Source organism: Callithrix jacchus, chromosome 4 (genome assembly GCF_049354715.1).
Source record: "Callithrix jacchus isolate 240 chromosome 4, calJac240_pri, whole genome shotgun sequence".
Classification (NCBI taxonomy): Eukaryota; Metazoa; Chordata; class Mammalia; order Primates; family Cebidae; genus Callithrix; species Callithrix jacchus.
This window is the reverse complement of record NC_133505.1, coordinates 111083914-111101901: the sequence shown is the minus strand read 5'-3', so window position 1 is coordinate 111101901 and position 17988 is coordinate 111083914. Positions and strand designations below refer to the sequence as shown.

The 17988-nt window shown below is 34.3% G+C and overlaps 1 protein-coding gene across 4 annotated transcripts in view; it reads right to left on the bottom strand.

Moving 5' to 3' along the window:
- The window catches only part of LIN28B (lin-28 RNA binding posttranscriptional regulator B), a 109271-nt gene that overhangs the window by 79159 nt on the left and 12124 nt on the right, over window positions 1-17988 (bottom strand). For 2 of the 4 annotated variants that reach the window (XM_035296412.3, XM_008994834.6), the window contains exons 2-3: window positions 16058-16112; window positions 8361-8548 (exon numbers count right to left, since the gene is read on the bottom strand). In XM_035296412.3, coding sequence (XP_035152303.1) covers window positions 8361-8548; window positions 16058-16097 — 228 coding nt within the window. In that variant the 5' untranslated portion in view covers window positions 16098-16112. Of the gene's footprint in view, window positions 1-8360; window positions 8549-8867; window positions 8914-9394; window positions 9548-16057; window positions 16113-17988 lie in introns of those variants that run through there. The other 2 variants (XM_035296413.3, XM_078369887.1) reach the window with 2 other exon arrangements.

Here is a 17988-nt window from a genome sequence, read left to right as displayed (position 1 = left end):
CCCCCTCTCTTCTCTCTCTCTTTCTCTGGCATGTTCTCAGTTCACTCAACCTCCACCTCCCATGTTTTGATTCTCCTGCCTCAGGCCTGTCTAACCTTTTAGTATTCTTAGTAGACATGTTGGCTGGCTGTTCTCAAATTCCTGACCTCAAGTGATCTGCCCACCTTGGCCTCCCAAAGTGCTGGGATTACAGGCATGAGCCACCACGCCAGCCAATTCAATATTTTTCTGACAAGAAATGTGAGTATCAATAAGCCTAATTATGCCCTTTAGGTAGGTAGTGAGTTTACAGTGGATAAAAAAAATACCATAATGATAAATAAAATTAATACTGAAGATTAGTAAAAATGCATACAAATTAATTTCATTCACAAGCACAGAAACTACTAGGATAAAGGTTAATTTCCAGGCGGGAAAAACACTAAACAAAACCAAAGAGGCCAGCCATGGTGGCTCACGCCTGTAAATCTCAGCACTTTGGCAGGCTGAGGTGGGAGGATCCCCTTGGCCCAGGAGTTCGAGACCAGCCTGGGCAACATAGGGAGACCCCGTCTCTACAAATGTAATAAAAAATATCAGCTGGGCATGGTGATGCACACCTGTAGTCCCAGCTTCTCAGAAGGCTCATGTGGGATAACTGCTAGAGCCAGGAGTTTAAGGTTGCCGTGAGCTATCATCCCACCACTGCACTCCAGCTTGGGCAAGAGCAATATCCCGTCTCAAAACAAAAACCAGAAAAATGCTTATAATTAAAATGATTAATAAAAATATAGCTCTTGGAAAAAAATATTAAAACTAACACCTGAGATTGTTATAGTTTTAAAATTATTTTCTTGTGTATTATTTCAATCGACCCTTACCATAACCCTCTAAAGTAGAGAAGATTTTATTTATTTATTATATTTATTTATCACATTTTATCCACGAGAACACTGAAGCTCCCAGGAAGTGAACAGCCAAAAGTTAGAAACCAACCAAATGGCAGAGCTGAAGCTAAACACTCATTCCCACGGGGTTTTTTCTCTCACAATACCACACTACTTTTTCTTTATAATAATAATTATTTATAAAGAAATAAAAATAAATAAATTATAAAGAAATAAATAATTACAAAAGAAACAAACACTGAATCCCTACTATCTACCAAATTTGTCTTCAGTGCTTTACATGTGCAATAACAAAAGCCCTATACCAAGTGGGTACTTACTATTTTTGTCCTCCCATTTATAGGCCACTGAGACACTGACAAGGTAACTTATTTCCCTTACAGATATCTGATAAATTGGAATTTGAATACTGATTTGACCAGAACCTGTGTCATTCTATCCTATTATTAAAGGATTAAATTATTATTAATCAAAAAATTGTATTAAATTATCACAGCAGGACTATTTAAAACAGTATTTTTTTCTTTAACTTATAATGAATACACAAGTTGGATATGTACACAGGTAAAATCTCACACAAGTAAAATCTTATGTTACAACAATTATTAAAAACAAAATATCTATGTAACAAAAATATTTCCAAGCTGCAGTTTATATCCTGATATTTTAAATAATATTCTAGGTCTGGCACAGTTGCTCATGCCTATAATCCTAAGAGTTTGGAAGGCCAAGGCAGGATGATTGCTTGAGCCCAGAAATTCAAGGCTTTAGTGAGCTATGATCCTGCCATTGCACTCTAGCCTAGGCAACAGAGTAAGACCCCATCTCAGAAAAAAAAAAATTCTAGAGACAGTCTCACTCTGTCATCCAGGCTCAAGTGCAATGGAGCAATCTCGGCTCATTGCAGCCTTTGCCTCCTGGGCTCAAGAAGTGATCCTCTTACCTCAGCCTCCCCAAAAGCTAGGACCACAGGTGCATGCCACCATACCCAGCTAATTTTTTTGTATTTTTTGGTAGATATGGGGTTTTGTCATCTTACTCATGCTGGTCTAAAACTCCTGGGCTAATCCAATCCACCAGCCTCAGCCTCCCAAAGTGCTGGGATTATAGGCACCAGCCACCATGCTCAGCCAGAAGAATTATTTTAAACAACAGAAACAATATTGTATACCCCAAAATTATACTAAAAAGCCTTACAGTTAACTGTAATGGAAATTAAACTGTTAATATAAAACGCATTTTGCCCAATTTTAAGGATAGCACATAAAAGATCACCTTAATTATCCACCATGAGTATACACCACTGAAAATATCTAAACCATGATTTTTTTTGGCAAAGACCAGCTTATATCATCTTCTCAACAGATATTTACTAGGTACTTTATAGAACATTACCTCTACTCTTCACAACAACTTAAAAGGTTATTGCTCCAGCTAACAGGAAAGTATAGAAAAAATTATAAGACTAAATCAATCAATTTTTTGTAAATCTTATTTAGAAAATATTTCTAAATTGTCAAATATTTAGATATTGGAAAGGAAGAAGCAATAATCAGACTATCCTTCAATTTGAGATAAATGATTAGATGTATCCTGATGTATCAAAATGCAACATGTTTTTATTACTTGTTTGATAAACTACTCATTAAAAAATCATTTTTCAATGTACCCCACTGACCTGCAATGTACTTTCTTAAACACATTACTGTTAACAACTTTTATCATACTAGAAGATGCTTTCCATAATAAAATTATTTTAGGGAAGAATATAAATCAGTTAAGTTTCTTATGCACTGTATATGGGTACAATGCCATAATCTACTCTATATATTAAATAAGCTGAACTTCCTGTTACTTAAAATTCAGGGGAAATATCTCAAGGCATACAAAATTGATAATCTTTGATAATGATAAAATATTTACTTAATATTTCTTTCCAAATCAAGTCTATAAAATATAACTTTAAGATAACTTTCCAGTTTAATTGATCAGAAGTATCTTCACTTTGTTTTAAGTTATTCTTGGTTTAGAAATAAAAATACGGTACATCAAGCTGGGCATGGTGGTACATGCCTATAGTCCCAGCTTATTAGGGAGGCTGAGAAGGGAGTATCTCTTGAGCCCAGTAGTTAGGTCAGCATGGGCAACTTAGTGTAAAAAAAAAAAAACAGAAACAATACAGCGCATCATATTTTTAACCAGCAACATTTAAGTTAATCGCAACACCAAAAGAGCTGCTGAGTTAAAATATACAAAACTATCGGCAATATTTATGTAACCTCTGAACATGAAGAATTAAATCAAATCCAAATAACGTTTCGTTGCTGCCTGAAAGCAACAAAAATTACAGTGAAGGATTTACTTTTTAATCTACCAAGTTGAACGCAGGCAACAAATAAGTTTTTAATTTCTCATGAAACCTAAGAACTCTGAGATAAGTTCCAGACATGTTTTAAAAGGTTACACTGAATATTTGTATGTGGTTTGACACTCATATTTTTATTTAAAAACCAATTCATTGATTTACTGCATTCATTTTTTGTGAATAGTCTTTTAAAATAAAAGAGAAATTGAAAATAAGTGAGAACATGCAACACCAAAGGCTAACACTAATGTAAGCTATGAACTCTGTGTGACTATGGTGTGTCAATGTACATTCATTAACTGAAACAAATGTGCCACTCTGGTAGGGAATATTGATAATGGAGGATGCTATGCATTTGCAGGGGCAAGGGTACATGGAAAAATCTATGTATTTTCCTCTTAATTTTGCTGTGAACCGAAAACTGCTCTTTAAAAAAAGTTTTTATTAAAAAGTAGGAGAAAAATATTTAAGAAGTACAGCAATAATCTTTAAAATAGGAGAAAGGACTACATCTTGAATATGTACCCAATTCACATTTCACATTTAAATTGAATCAGACTATCTTTGGAGAACTTAAATACACGGGAGTCTGAAAAATGCACCACCATTTGAAAATCCAGAAGTATCTTTAGGGTGATATTTAAAAAACCAAATAAAATTTTATTTTATAATAAGTGCCTTTAAATGTGATGTTATGATTAAATGGCCTTAAAGCCGTTTGGGATTCTGTGAAATTGGTCAACTGGGCAAATCACCTTAAAAATCTAGTAGGTTATAAAACATTTAAAAAATATTAAAATGTATAACTCACTATACAAATGAGCTATAACTGTTTATGATCACATTTTAAAGTTTCCAAGATATCTGTCTAAATATTTTTTGATTGGCATTTTAAGCAATTCAGAGAATAATCATCACACATACTCTTTATGTGAAAAATGATTTTATGCTAAACTGTAAGAAAACTAAAATGGCTAATTAGCAACAAAATATTATGAAAAGCCCTTAAAAATGAACATAATGAAAGAAATTTGTTTTCCTACACTGTATAATTAAATATATAAGAACTCTATATTAGATCAATTGACTGAACTGTGTGTAATACTTACATTTTTCATATTTTTAAGTATTAGTCATCTCTAAATGTTTTCATATCTCATAGTTAACAATGCTTTCTAAGTTTAACTCAGTAACAATATTGATTCTTATTTCTTCTATTTCCATTACTCCATGAGATATTTTTGAAGCAAAGGAACATAAAATATATAAAGTCTTTCTAATATGGGCATATGAATTATCATAAAGATCAAACTGAAATTCAGAAATAAAGACCATAAGAAGAAAACACCAATACTTGAAAGTTAAATGAAGATGAATAAAGGTAAATTATTAATAAATATTTAGGCCTACTGAGTAACGGTAGCTAAATTGCAATCATTTTGAAATTACTCTTTGGGAAAAAGAGATACATACATTATGCATACATTATTGCATACATTATGAAATAAATAAAATACATTTATGTTAACAATTGTATCATTCTTCATGGCAAGGAATTACAAGTATATATACACCCAATATGTGAAGAAAGTATTATTATGCACATAAGCTGACAAGAGGCTAGTAAAGATAATGTATTCTATACCTCCCCAGAACAAAATCAAATTCAAATATCATTTTATCTTATTAGGTAAGATAATGACTTTGGCAGTATTAAAATCTACAGAAAAACTTATATGATAACAAACATCAACAGGTAGTTATTAGGTTAACATTGCCCTTCTCAAAAAGAGATCTGATATTTAATTACCATTCAGTTCCTCTAAAGTACCACCAAATATTTAAGTCTTATTAAAAACTTTTAATGTTTCAAAACTAGCAGTAACATTTTCCAGGTAATGTAAATGTTATCCTACAATCTCACTGTGATTTAAAAAAAAAAAACTGATAGGAGTATTAATTACTAGCACTTACAAAATAATCATATTCTAATTTATGAAATCACCTTAGTAAGAATCTAGACTTACAAATCTGTATTAACCATGTATATCCTTACTTAATTGAAACTAATCTGTGTTTGCACTCGATACTTAAGCAATTCTTTAAAATTTATATTTAAAAACTAAAATCATCAAAAACTTCACATTTTATCAGATATTTTAAGAAAAACCTTCAAAAACAGTGAGATTTGACAAAATTCACAAATATAATACTTATATATTTTGCTAATTTTTAAAAAATAAAATATTCATTATTGAACTGTATCAGTGCTTCACAATTAACATGAGTCAGAATACATATTTTCAGATCATAAAAACATGACTATTTAAACTACATGTTAACATTAGAAAATCAAATGAAGACTGTCATTTTAAACCACCAATGGTTACACACCATCCTCAAACAGCAGAATCTCACAGCATTTATCAACATTTCTAAAGACAGAGAAACTGCAGCACCCAGGCATGTGTTTATTTTGAGGATTTGGTGACATCACAGAAGCTACAAGAAAGTTTGACTGTATTACTGCCAATAAATTTTAAGTAGAACTATATAGCTATAAAATACATAACTACAAATACACAGCTCTATTTTAAAACACATATATATATTATCTTTGTTTCAAAGCAACTGAATATATTTTGGTATGCAGTTACTTGCAATCAATATTTTTAAGCGAAAAAGTATTCTAGGTGCCTTGGCCTAAATTTTTATGTATTTATTAAAGACACTAAAATATTTTTGTTTTTATTTTCCCAAATATACATTGTTAAAAATGTTTCGGAACACTTCAAAAAAAAAAAATCCAATGACACATGTGCTTCCAAACACTCCAGAAATACTGTAATATATTTAAAATATTTTGAGTAGATGTAGGTCCAGTTGAACATTTAAAATTTCTAATCATTTATGATATATATCCTTTCACAACAAAATAGTACACAGATATAAAATCTGGTATGTTTTCAAAAATGCTTATACAATTTAAAAGGCTTCTAAAAGAATAATAAAAATGTTTTTTGAAATTCTATGAAATAGTCCTGAATTGCAACCTGATTCCATGAGGGATGCAAACATAATACGTATATCATTTACAATCATCTATTACTCGTAGTTACTTAGCTAACATCAGTAGGATTCCTGCCTTCTTCAAAACAATTATTCATACAATTTATATATATTACAATATAAGACAGAAACTTCTTTAGGCATCATTGAATAGGTAATTTTAGTATATACATGAACTGTATGTATATACTGTATGTAACTGAAGATTAAATCAAGTCAACTCTTCAAAAATCAGTTTATAGTCTAGAAACAGCTATACATTAAAAAGCTTTAGCAGCTATATGTTTTAATTCAGTGAATAGGGGAATGTTTATCAACTTATAATCATTAAATAGCATAAATACAAATGTCTCATGGTTCTAAACATTAACATTGTTTAATAAAATATCTAACATTTGAATATTTTGGAAGGTAAACATAGAAAATCAAATTATAACAAGGTGTGACCAGACAAAGAAGAAAAGGGCTATTTTTTTCATTTATCTATAAAACAAATTTAAGAGATCATAAAAAACAATTTAACAACCTAAAGAAGGTTCAAAGGGGAAAGAAAGAGCCTGAGAGAAAATGGATTTGTCAATGATTTTAGTCATCCAGTCTTAGAGGGGAAAAAACAGAAAACATAGCTTCATTTTGCACTATGAAATAGGAAGTATAAAATCCAGTAGTCTGCATGTAGACTCCTATTTGTGTATTTAAACCCTGTTTCAATTCACAGATTACACTGATCCTTCCACATGTAAACAGCCAATAATGATGGCCAGGCCTTCAGGAAAGGAAAACACACACCACACAGCAAGGTCAGGAAGCTACCAAGCACCACAGGACAACAGATCAAAACAGAATGGTTTCATATGTTTCTGTTGTTTATATACTTAATTTGAAGATGATATTCCTTAGGGAAGGAGGTATAAGTATTACTAGAAACATGCAATACAGTATCAAATATATACTTTTCAAGCAAATATACCAAGTATTTCACGAATGTATCTGTCAATCTGTAGTATTAAAAGCCATTCGCTCAATTATTTTTAACTTAGATATGAAGCCAAAATAAACCTCTTTATTTCTAACTATGAATTCACTGCAGAGAATTTATATTTACCTTTTTTGAGGAAAGAGGCTTGCATAAAACTATCTTTTTTACTATAAAGGGATTAAGCAGTAGAAAGATGTAAAGGCAGAAGAGGTATTAATTCATTATTTTCTGGGTAAAATTTTGAAAATGGGAAGCAATGAAATTCTGTTTGGTATTAAAACATCGTTAAAAATTACAACACAACATGAGCAAAGGTGGAAATTTACCCCAAGTAGCAGACTAGCACATTTTAAATACACAAGCTAGAGCCGCCTCTGGCCACATGTTTTTTTGAGTTCAGTCTCTTAAAGTGACAGTATACTTAAACGAATGACCACACTGAGCACCTTTCTAAAATGTTTGTCAAGCATCCCTGTATTACACGCATTTCTTTACAACCATACTAGGCCAACAGTCTTCTATTTTATTTTACTGTGAAGTCAAATTATTTTGGTCGGAATCTACAAAATGACAACAGGACAGGCAGCGATGAAATAATAAAGGAAGCTATTGTGACTAGAGGTGTCTAAACTTAGGCAACCTATACATTTCTTTCAACACTAAACAGTTTCGATTTGTTTTTTCTACCTTAAAATTATCAGGTTTCTTCATTCATTTTTCCACCCATTCACTAGATACAGGCAAGAGTATATTGCAATACAGAGTATACTGTAATACCGGAAGCTACATGAACACAATTTCGCTGGAGAATGAAGTAGAGGGAAATGCTAAAAACGTCAACATGAATATAAATAGTAAAATTTCAAATATTTTCTCTTTAGGCATATACCCAGGAAGAGGCCCACACACGTACCTTAAACGTTGGACTACCTAATGATTTCAGGGAAGATTGTCTTTCAATATACCAAAAGGCATCTTCTTATACGTCTATTGACATAACTACTGATCAGCTCCTCCACAAGGAAAAAGACGAAGAGGGAGAAAAAAAAGTTTGGCTTACTTGGTGTACAAATACATCGACTGGAATATCCAAGGGACTTCCCTCTCGGTTTATCATGGAGATGAATCCAAATCCCATGCGCACATTGAACCACTTACAGTGGCCAGTTCCGTGCAAAACCTGGGATTCCTCCTCTGCCGGCTCCGGCAGCTTCCCGGGCTCTTCTCCACCACCTTTGCTCGCCCCGCCTGAGAAGGAACAGGACAAAAAAGTCAGTCTGTATTCCCATTCATTGTGCATTCAAAGATTAAAAAAAAAAAAAAAAAGTTGCCTGCCTGGAGGTGAGGGGGGAAGGGTAACAGAAAAAAACATTTAAATAAATGGTTTGACTTCTTTTCTCCTACCGAAAATATTTAAAATGAAAAGGGTTAAAAGGAAAGCGGGGGAGGGGGGAAGTCACACTGTTTTATCGATCATACTAACTTCCACGTTTCTATACATACGTGTACTTTTTCATTTAACTCCATTTTTCAGCCACATTTTACATTACAGCATGCAATACTTTACTTGTATATTGCTGATTTAATACTGATCCCATTGACAAAGAGAAATTTTCAGCAAAACTATTCTCTCCGGCGGGCACGAGGAGGAAAGAGAAATCGTGAAGATGGTTTAGAGCTACTAGTTAATGCACAAGGGGCAGCAGTGAATCCAGCGTTATTTGCAATGTGCATTCCCCTCCCCCCCATAACTTTCAATTAAAGTTGGGGTGGAATGGGGGAGGGGGCAGGTGTATAAAAGTTTTCTTGGGCTCACTAACTGAAACTGCGCTTAATCACACTCACACAATTCAAACAATAGCCCCCTGAAAGCTTTTCAAGTTGTGAATCAGTGTGGGCGGTACAAAACATTTTTGGAGATCTATAACAATAGGTTTGCAGAAAGCCCCACTGCGTGATGGGGGGTTGGGAGGTAATGCCCAGTATTGGGGTAAAAGGGGAAGGGGGGGACGGTCAAAGAAGAGTGGAAGAGGGGGAAGGGGAGGAGAAAAGAAGAAAGAAATTCACAGTAAAACAATAGAAAAGAAAATTAACCTTCGGCCATGTTGCCCCACGGGCCCTCAGCTCCAAACTCGTGAGATGAAAACTTTCCCTTTGGAACGGAGTGATCTTCTGCATCAATCTAACATCTTGATTTTGTGCGATCACAAATTTAGCTCGCATGGTCTAATGTGCTTTCCTTCTTTTGATTTTTTTCTCTCCTCTCTCCAGTTTCTGGCCCCCTAAGCACACGTGACTTTGTCAATTACATGCTTTCTTGCTACTAATTTCACCTCGTATCCTTAAGGGGCTGGCAAGAGGAAGAGATAACCAATCGCCATTTCATCTATGCTGACATCAAAATAATTTATGAATGAACAGGAAAAACTCAAAACATGTTATCTTAAAGACATTTTGGAACGCTTCTTTAGGATAAATCAGAATGCTGATTTCGTGCTTCTACCTAAACACAATGGAGGGTCCTTGTGAATCATACATTTAGAAAAAAAAGGCACAGTCATATATGTGCACACGCGTGCCTTACACACAAGCCTGACTAAATAAAATGATGGTGGGAGGGGTGGTCGTTTAAATAAAACAACCGATGTTAACGCTTTTTTTCCTCTTAAGAATTCAGCTATTCCATGGCTGTAAACCTGCTTGGGACGCTAATTTCATATTTAATGCAATTCTTAGAGGAAAATACATAATTTATAAAATATCTAATTAAACCTAATTACATCCCCAGGAAACTTTAGATAATGAAAACATACACCTAGGAAAACGCAGAGGCACGTAATTACCTGATAATTCCCAAAATTGTTTAAAATTTAAAATAAAATCCTACTAGAAAAATCGTTATCACCTTCATATAGTCAAATTGTGTTTAGGTAAATCATTTTTGAAAATTTTAGAGGGGGCTGGTAAGGAATTGTACTTCACAGGTTTCTCTGCCGTCTCTTTCCGGGGGAGGAGATGTGATTAATGACTTCCTAAATAACAGCCCAGTTTTCCAGCCTAACATGGAGTGAACCTCAATCAGTGGCGATTGTTCCCCAAGAGCCGGAGGACATAGGGCAGGAGGGGGGGAGGGGATCGCCAGGCAGGGGAGGTGAAGAGGAGCGACCAGGATAGGCGGCAGCAGAGCCAGAGAAAGAGGTGGGAGAGAAAAAAAGCCGGCGCGGGCAGGGGGTGGGGTGGAGAAAGGACAAGTAGGAGAAAAAAAGGTAAATTCGTATCATATCTAGTTGTACTCTGACATTTTAAAAGTCCACTACCAGTGGCTAGAAGAGTTGAATAAACGTAAATGTAATAACGGATGAAGCTCCTACTGTCCTTCTTCTACTGACCCCCAGTTTCAAAATGCTTACCCTTTACCTTTCAAATTGGTTCAAACGATGGACTACAAGATGCTGGCAACAGTATTACCACCCTTATCGAATACTACAATAAATGTTATAGATTAACTAAATATACTTTATTTCCTTTAAAATATGAAATATCGCCTATTTTAAAACGTACCACCAGACTTTCCTACCCCACCCCCAATTTTCTTAAACGAGCAGTTTACCAAGCAACTAACTGTTCAGATACCACTTCCTTCGACAAAGCTACTCAGTTGACCCTCCCCCCACCATGCCAGCAATCCCCCTCCCAGTCTCTCCAAACACGTCCACACTACAACACTGTTTCACACAAGCTAAAATGTAGGAATTATGAATCGAAGAGCTATGGAAAAAGCTGCATACACCTATTTATACTCCCTCCCCATATGAAACAACTAAATATAAATGTAATTGGTTCAGTTTGGAAAATGGATGTATATAAAAATAGAAGTTATTTTCAGCTGTTTGTGATAAAAGGTTTAATCAAAACTAATCAGTTCGGACAGTTTTTTTTTTTTTTTTGTCTGTTATTCCTTTTGTTATTTCTCAGGAAAAGGGGCTACCTTTCTCATTTTATTTTTTGGAGGCATAACCATGTGCCAGCTGTTAGAAAAGAAAAGGTGTAAAAGTTCAATCAATGATTTTGATAATGTAACAAAAGCTCAAAGCTCTGAAAAGATTATTTACTAACAAAACATTTACTAGGCATTATTTTGACGGTAGAAATTACTTCTATTATACTGATCACACTGACTTACAAGAAAGTAATCTCAATGATGGCATTATAGGCTAAGCTAGTGACAATATGAAATCGAAAAAGTAATTTATGTGTTTTTTATATTTTAAAGAATCATTTTAAAAATCAACATCTGGTATCAGAGGAAAAAAATCTCACAAAGTGTTCATGTAAATTGAGATGAAGAGCTATTATTTACATAAAAGTAATAACCACAAAATTCACAGCGCAGTATAGTTTGACTTTGTAAAATATTTATGGTAAATAACACTGTTTTTAATTAGAAAACAGTTTAATCATTATAAAACCAGAATCATAATAGGTAGGTAGATTCAGAATCTCTGTTCATTGTTAAATTTGATGAAATTCAAATTTATTAACATGTGGATAAGTGTGGAATACCATAACTGAACCACACTGTATAGTTATGAGATTCACAGTCTTGCCTAATTGGGGGCCTCCAGTATTAGTGGAATTAAGGTAAGGTTCACTGGAGTGGTCACTGGTGTCAGAGGTTATCGACTCATTCATTTCCTGAGAGGGACATCAGCCTTTCAAGTTGTGTAGAAGGCTTTTTCCAACTGGGAACCCTGAAAAATCCTCTAAAATTCATTCACGAAGAATTTAAGACAAATGCATTTACATACCTTGGGGGAGGGTAAAAGAAAGGGGAAGAGAAGAGGCAAGGGAAGGGTAGAGGGAGAAGGAAGAAGAAAGCAAGGAAGTTGGAAAGGGAGAGAAGTAAAAGAAGGAGAAACACTGAGAAACACAAAATAATCACTCACCAATTAAAGAATATGGCAATGTCTTTTCTGTGCCTTCCCGCAAAACTTCTGAGCCTAAGACCCTTTTATAATATAAACTGCCCATAAGCTCTTAAGCTCCTAGAGTGCTTCTTTCACATAAAATAGTCCTATGAGTCCTAGAATGAATTTGTCACTTTCCTGAAGTCTTATGGTTTTAATTTTTTTCTCATTTCCTACTTGTTTTTAGTGCCTGAAAGACCTGTTTGACCCAAAACCCGTGTTTTATTATGCAAAAGCCAAATACTTCATAGCTTGACTTATCATAGTTCTTTCAAAATGTCTTTAAAATGAGTTCCAACAGGTACAAAGAATCGTCAATGCACTGGGGGTTAAAAGCAAGGAAATAACCTATCATATGCCTGGTTGGCTATCACAATCTTCCCCATTTAAAACACGAGGTACACATTTTCCGAGACTTTTTTTCCTCCAACAGTACAATACAAGGAGCCGAAAGAGGTGCCAGAGCCCACCGTCGTTGTTTTCAACTACAAGGAATGAGTGACTTCGGTTAAAGCTGAAACAATGCTTCGGTTCTTCTTAAAACTAGGAGGAGGGGCTGTGGCAATGCGGCAAGTGACTCCACCCGTCCTCTCCTCCCCGCAAATAAGGCGGGGTCTGTAAGCCCAGAGCTGCCATCGCAACCCGCCTCTCCAGGCAGGTCGCTCCCCAGGCTGCCCGAGACCTGAGACCCCAGACCCCGAGCCAGCCACTTTCCATCCACCTCCTGCCTCCGCAGCTTCCTCTCACCTTTCTCTCCTCAGTCACTTTTCCCTTTATTCATCACCTTACCATCTCCCTAAAGTGGGGTCAATCCAGAGAAGGCTGGTGATTTCTCACTAAGGGACTTTTACATTTGTCATCTTGTCCCCAAGAACACCAAACAAAAGAAACTCCTGCCTTCACCACTATGGCAAAAACACTATGCACAACCTATTATTTTTACTGAATTTACAGATGTGTATCATTTAAAATTTGATCCCTTTTCCTATGAGATGCCAGAATCTCAAAAGCTAACTGCAGTCCGTACCCAAGAAAATGACCACCTCCACCCCCACCAGGCCATGCCTAAAACGGAGCTGTCTTCCAGCAACCCCGGCGCCGTCCTTTCGGGAAGCCGCGATGGCAAACGTTGCCCCGGGCCTTCGGAGGATCAAGAAAAAACGTGGCGGCAAGGGGCTGGACGCGATTTTCGGGATCTCTCTCACGGCCCCAGGCAAGATCTCTCCCGCCGGAAAGCCGCCGACCCGCCCGTCGGGCAAACTGTCCTGATTCCTCCCACCGTGTTTTTGTAAACCACTTGGTGATAACTTTCTTGACATTCCTACCACATGGAGGCAAATGCAAGGCGCACCCGACTGGGTGCGTGGGTCTTGCAGCAGAGGCACTTCAGAATATAGATATGGTCACTTCGCTTTTGTTTCCAAAAAGCAAAATTCCATTCTCGTTTAATTTCCTTGTCTGGGGGCAAAATGCTCGGACTTCACAAAATTGGTCCAATTTTAGAATATGTACACAGAGGTAAAAAAAATCTCTTAAGACTTTCCTTAAATACCTTAACACACTTTCCCCAGAATAATTAAGTAAAATTATGGAAATACAGAAGCGGATTAGCATAAATTTTAAGTTTTCCAGACAAACTGCCTTTGTATTTCAAAATTTGCCTTTATATCTCAAAATTTGCAAATGCTTCCTTCTTTTTGGTCAGTTACATTTCAGCAAAATATTTGGAACAAAATTCAGAAAAGGAGCATTGTTTTAAGACTAACATTCTGTATAAAGTATTTTTTAACTTTTCAAAAAAATTATACATAATAGCTGTAGAAATATCTTTTTAAAAACCTGGAATAGCAAAAATCCTATTACATTACCATACTTCTCTCCCAATAAGAAGGAAAAATATTTTCCAAACTGTGCTCAACAAATACTTTCTTAAATGACCTTAATTAGAACAGTAACAGGTTAGAAAACTCATTTAGTACTGTTTTACATTGCCTAGAATAGCACAAAAGGAAGCTTCATGTTTTAGTTGCAAAATGAAAGTATTTTTCAACTGTACTACTTGAGCATGTATGTTTCCTAATTTAAATACCTTTTTGCATTAAATACCATGAGTCTGTGGAGAAACACTAAATAATGTTAACATACTATTCTTCCTTCCTCAAAGCAATGAATAAAAGTATTCTTTAAAGCTCTATTCCATCAAAAGAAATAATCAACTGAAATAAGAATGTGTACTGTCTCCCTGTTATTTGTTTCAATATTTACCTTTTGGATTTATTTGGGGACAGAGCGCAAGTATATCCAAAATGAAAAAGGAAAGAAGAGTAGTAGCAGGATAAAAGATGAGACAAGTGAAAAAAAAAGCTTCAGGCTTTAAAGATGCCTGTGTGAGACGCAAATTTGTGGAGAAAAAGCATCAGTAGAAAATGGAGGCCAAAATTCTGTTCCTATTTACCAACCTGTCGCCTTGGGCCAATAACTTCTCTGGGACTCAGTTTCTTCATCTGTATAGTGAGGAAACTGGACCAGTGGATATTCAAAGTCTTTTAGCTTAAAATGTAATATCTAGAAACAACCATTCTTCTGGTGAAAGTGATACCTTTTCCCTCCGATCCCCTTTATAATCACAAGGAAATACAGACATGAAACTTTATTGCAGTCACTTAACACATTGGTGTTAACATTATTTCCCAACAAAAAAGAAAAAGGTCTCTGGACTGGCTCCAACGAAAAATCACAGTTGATAATAAGGAGAAAAAAAAATTGAAAAGAAAACAATAAAAGGAAACTAGTTGGTATACTAAAACATTTATAGCAACTTTGGAGGATCGCTTTTTTCATGATATTCAGTAGAGCATCATCTCTATGTCAAGATTCACTCTAAAAAGAAAAAGCAGTTTCTCAAATGGAAATACCTATCATGGTTTCCTTGTTAAACTTTTTGATCCTTACTGGTTTCCTCTTGCTACCCACAATCCTATATTTGATAAGTTTAATAACAGAATAACATCATTTTACTTGTAGTTATTATGAATAGTCATATACTTTGCAATATCACAGCTCCTATGTGTGTCTTCAAAGTGGTACTAGTCAAGCCAGAGTAATAAATTATTATCAATAAGATTGTTACTAAAAGATAGTGCTATTAACTTTTAAGTCAATTTTAGCAATATAAGAGAGTATATCAAAAGTCTAGTTTTAAAATATTAAAGTTCAAATGACTCAATTTTGCAGCATGAAAATGAGGAGCAATTTCTTATATATGTTCATGAAAAGCAACACAGAGCTTCCTGGATAAGAAAAATTTCCTCAAAATGTCTAATGTATTATATCGTGCTATTTATGTGATGATAAATTATTTTAAAACAGCACCATGTCTTCATTTTTAATTTAGTTCAGCAGGTATCTGTTAGTACCTATTTTACTTTAGGAGTTACAAAAATAAACAAGCCATGAAGACTTTTCATTCATCTCCATAAACATTTAAATATCTATTATCTATGTTGCTTAAGTTACAGAAAAAGGAATCACAAAATACAATACTGCTAAAAGTGGCGGTGGGAGAAAGGAGTTAATTAGAAGAGGTAATCCACGTAATTCTTGTGGGAATACCAGTTTTTTAGATGAAGAGATCAGGATGGAGTATAGGAGGACTTGGTACCCATCTTGCCAAAGTAGAAAGGATGAAGAATTCCTGAGGGCTGTCAAGTTCTCATATGCCTCTAGTGACCTTGATCTTTTAAAACATTAATTAAACAAAATATTTTAAAAATAATAATAAAAGACTGACCTGGGGCTGGGGCTGGTGAAACCTGCTTGAATGGCTTCATCCTCTTCTGAAGAACCTAAAATCAGAGAGCTCAAGTCAGTACTACATGAATTGCCTATTTAATTGCCTCTTCTTCATCCTAATGGCCATTAGAAAGCAGTAAAATGCCCAGGTTCTGACTCTGTGAGGAGACCTGTAAAGTTTTTTTTACAGTTTAAGACTCACCTAGCAAAATTAGATAACCAATTGGCATATACTTGCTTTGTATTTCTATTAGAGGACACTGGTTTAAAGAACATTTAAGACCATTAAGATGTAGTCAAAAGATCCCAATTTCATGAACAATGCAGTTAATATTTAATTTTATACTGTAATTTAAAGACACTAGTTTTTCCAAGCACAGTTAAAATCTACTTAATCTAGAATATTATGTTTCTTGAAGAACCAATTTATTTGACTATTCTCTTCAGATACATTTTAGAAGATAAATCATGAGAATCTAATGATGGTACTATAAAATTGATACTGCAGCTGTTACAGTCAAGTGAATGAAAAATTAAATTAATGGTAATACACTTAATCATTAAGTATATTTGAAAGTATCTAGTATGCATTAACCCATATTTTTAAATGGGTTAATGTCTGTTTAAAAAGCAAACAGTTGTCATTTTTTAAATATGAGTAAATATTGATGTTTCTAATATATCCATTGGCAGATGCCACAACACAATAAAACTTGCAATAAAGAGGCCACATAGTAATGAAGTATAGTGATTGGAAGAGGAACTCCTGATGACTACTAAATTATTGTTTTTATCCTTGGGTCAGTTATTAAGGTTTATCAAACAGATTGGTGTGAACATGCATACACTCACCTGCTACACCCAGAACTGTCTTTCCTTAACCAAGTTTTACACACCGTATCTACTATATCAACTTTCTCTCTCTCACACACACACACACACACACACACACACACATACACAAAAGCCATTCTGTGCAAATTCTTTAAGTTGCAATCTAATTTTCTTCTCAAAAGGAAATGGAGAATTTTCCAAGTGCAGAGTTCTACTGAATGGTGACCCAAGGTTCTTTTCACAAAGGATGACAATCTCACTGAGTTAAATTTGAAAATAGAGGAAGAATGTGAACAAAAGGCATGTGAACCTCTGTACGTTAAATCTTTCGGTTATCCCGTGTTTACAACCAAAAGATACAAGATAATGACAGATCCTAACTTTAACAAAATTCATGATAGGCACTTATTGAAATAGAGCTTTCCTTTAAACTGATCCTGTATCAAGTTTTATTTTGCACATCTGGCTTATGAGTATATTTAATTATTGTACATAAATATTTCAGTACAACTGTAGCTTATGACTTTCTATTCTAATAGTCCACAGCCTATTCTTAATCCTACCTGCTTATATTTACAGAATTCAAGACAACATGTTTGAAAGATGTGTAAACACAATAGATAAGGTTTGTAAAATAAGCTTAGCAAATAATTTGGACAAATTATCACAAATAGTAGGTTTAATAAAGTCAAAATCAAATAATGTAAGAAATTTAGCTAAATAATACTATTTAATTCAAGAGCTCTTACTATAAGCTTTTGGAGTTTTTTTTAAAAAGCCAATTTGATAATAATGTTCAGATTTTTCACTATTCAAACTTACATATGATGTTCTTGGTTATACTAGTTTTAATAATGTCCGCTTCAAAGGAAAAGTAACATGAAATTATTTCACAATTATTATACTTCACTGATGTTAATGGTTTAAAATTGTTCAAAAACAGGAGTACAAAAAATAAAATTAAGTTTAAATATAGATATTATTATGTAGCCATTCAATACTTACTAAACAACTATGATAGGAATAAGACAGGTATAAGCTGTAAAATATTTATAATTTTAAATGTTTATATTCTTATTCTAGGTGACTGTTTTT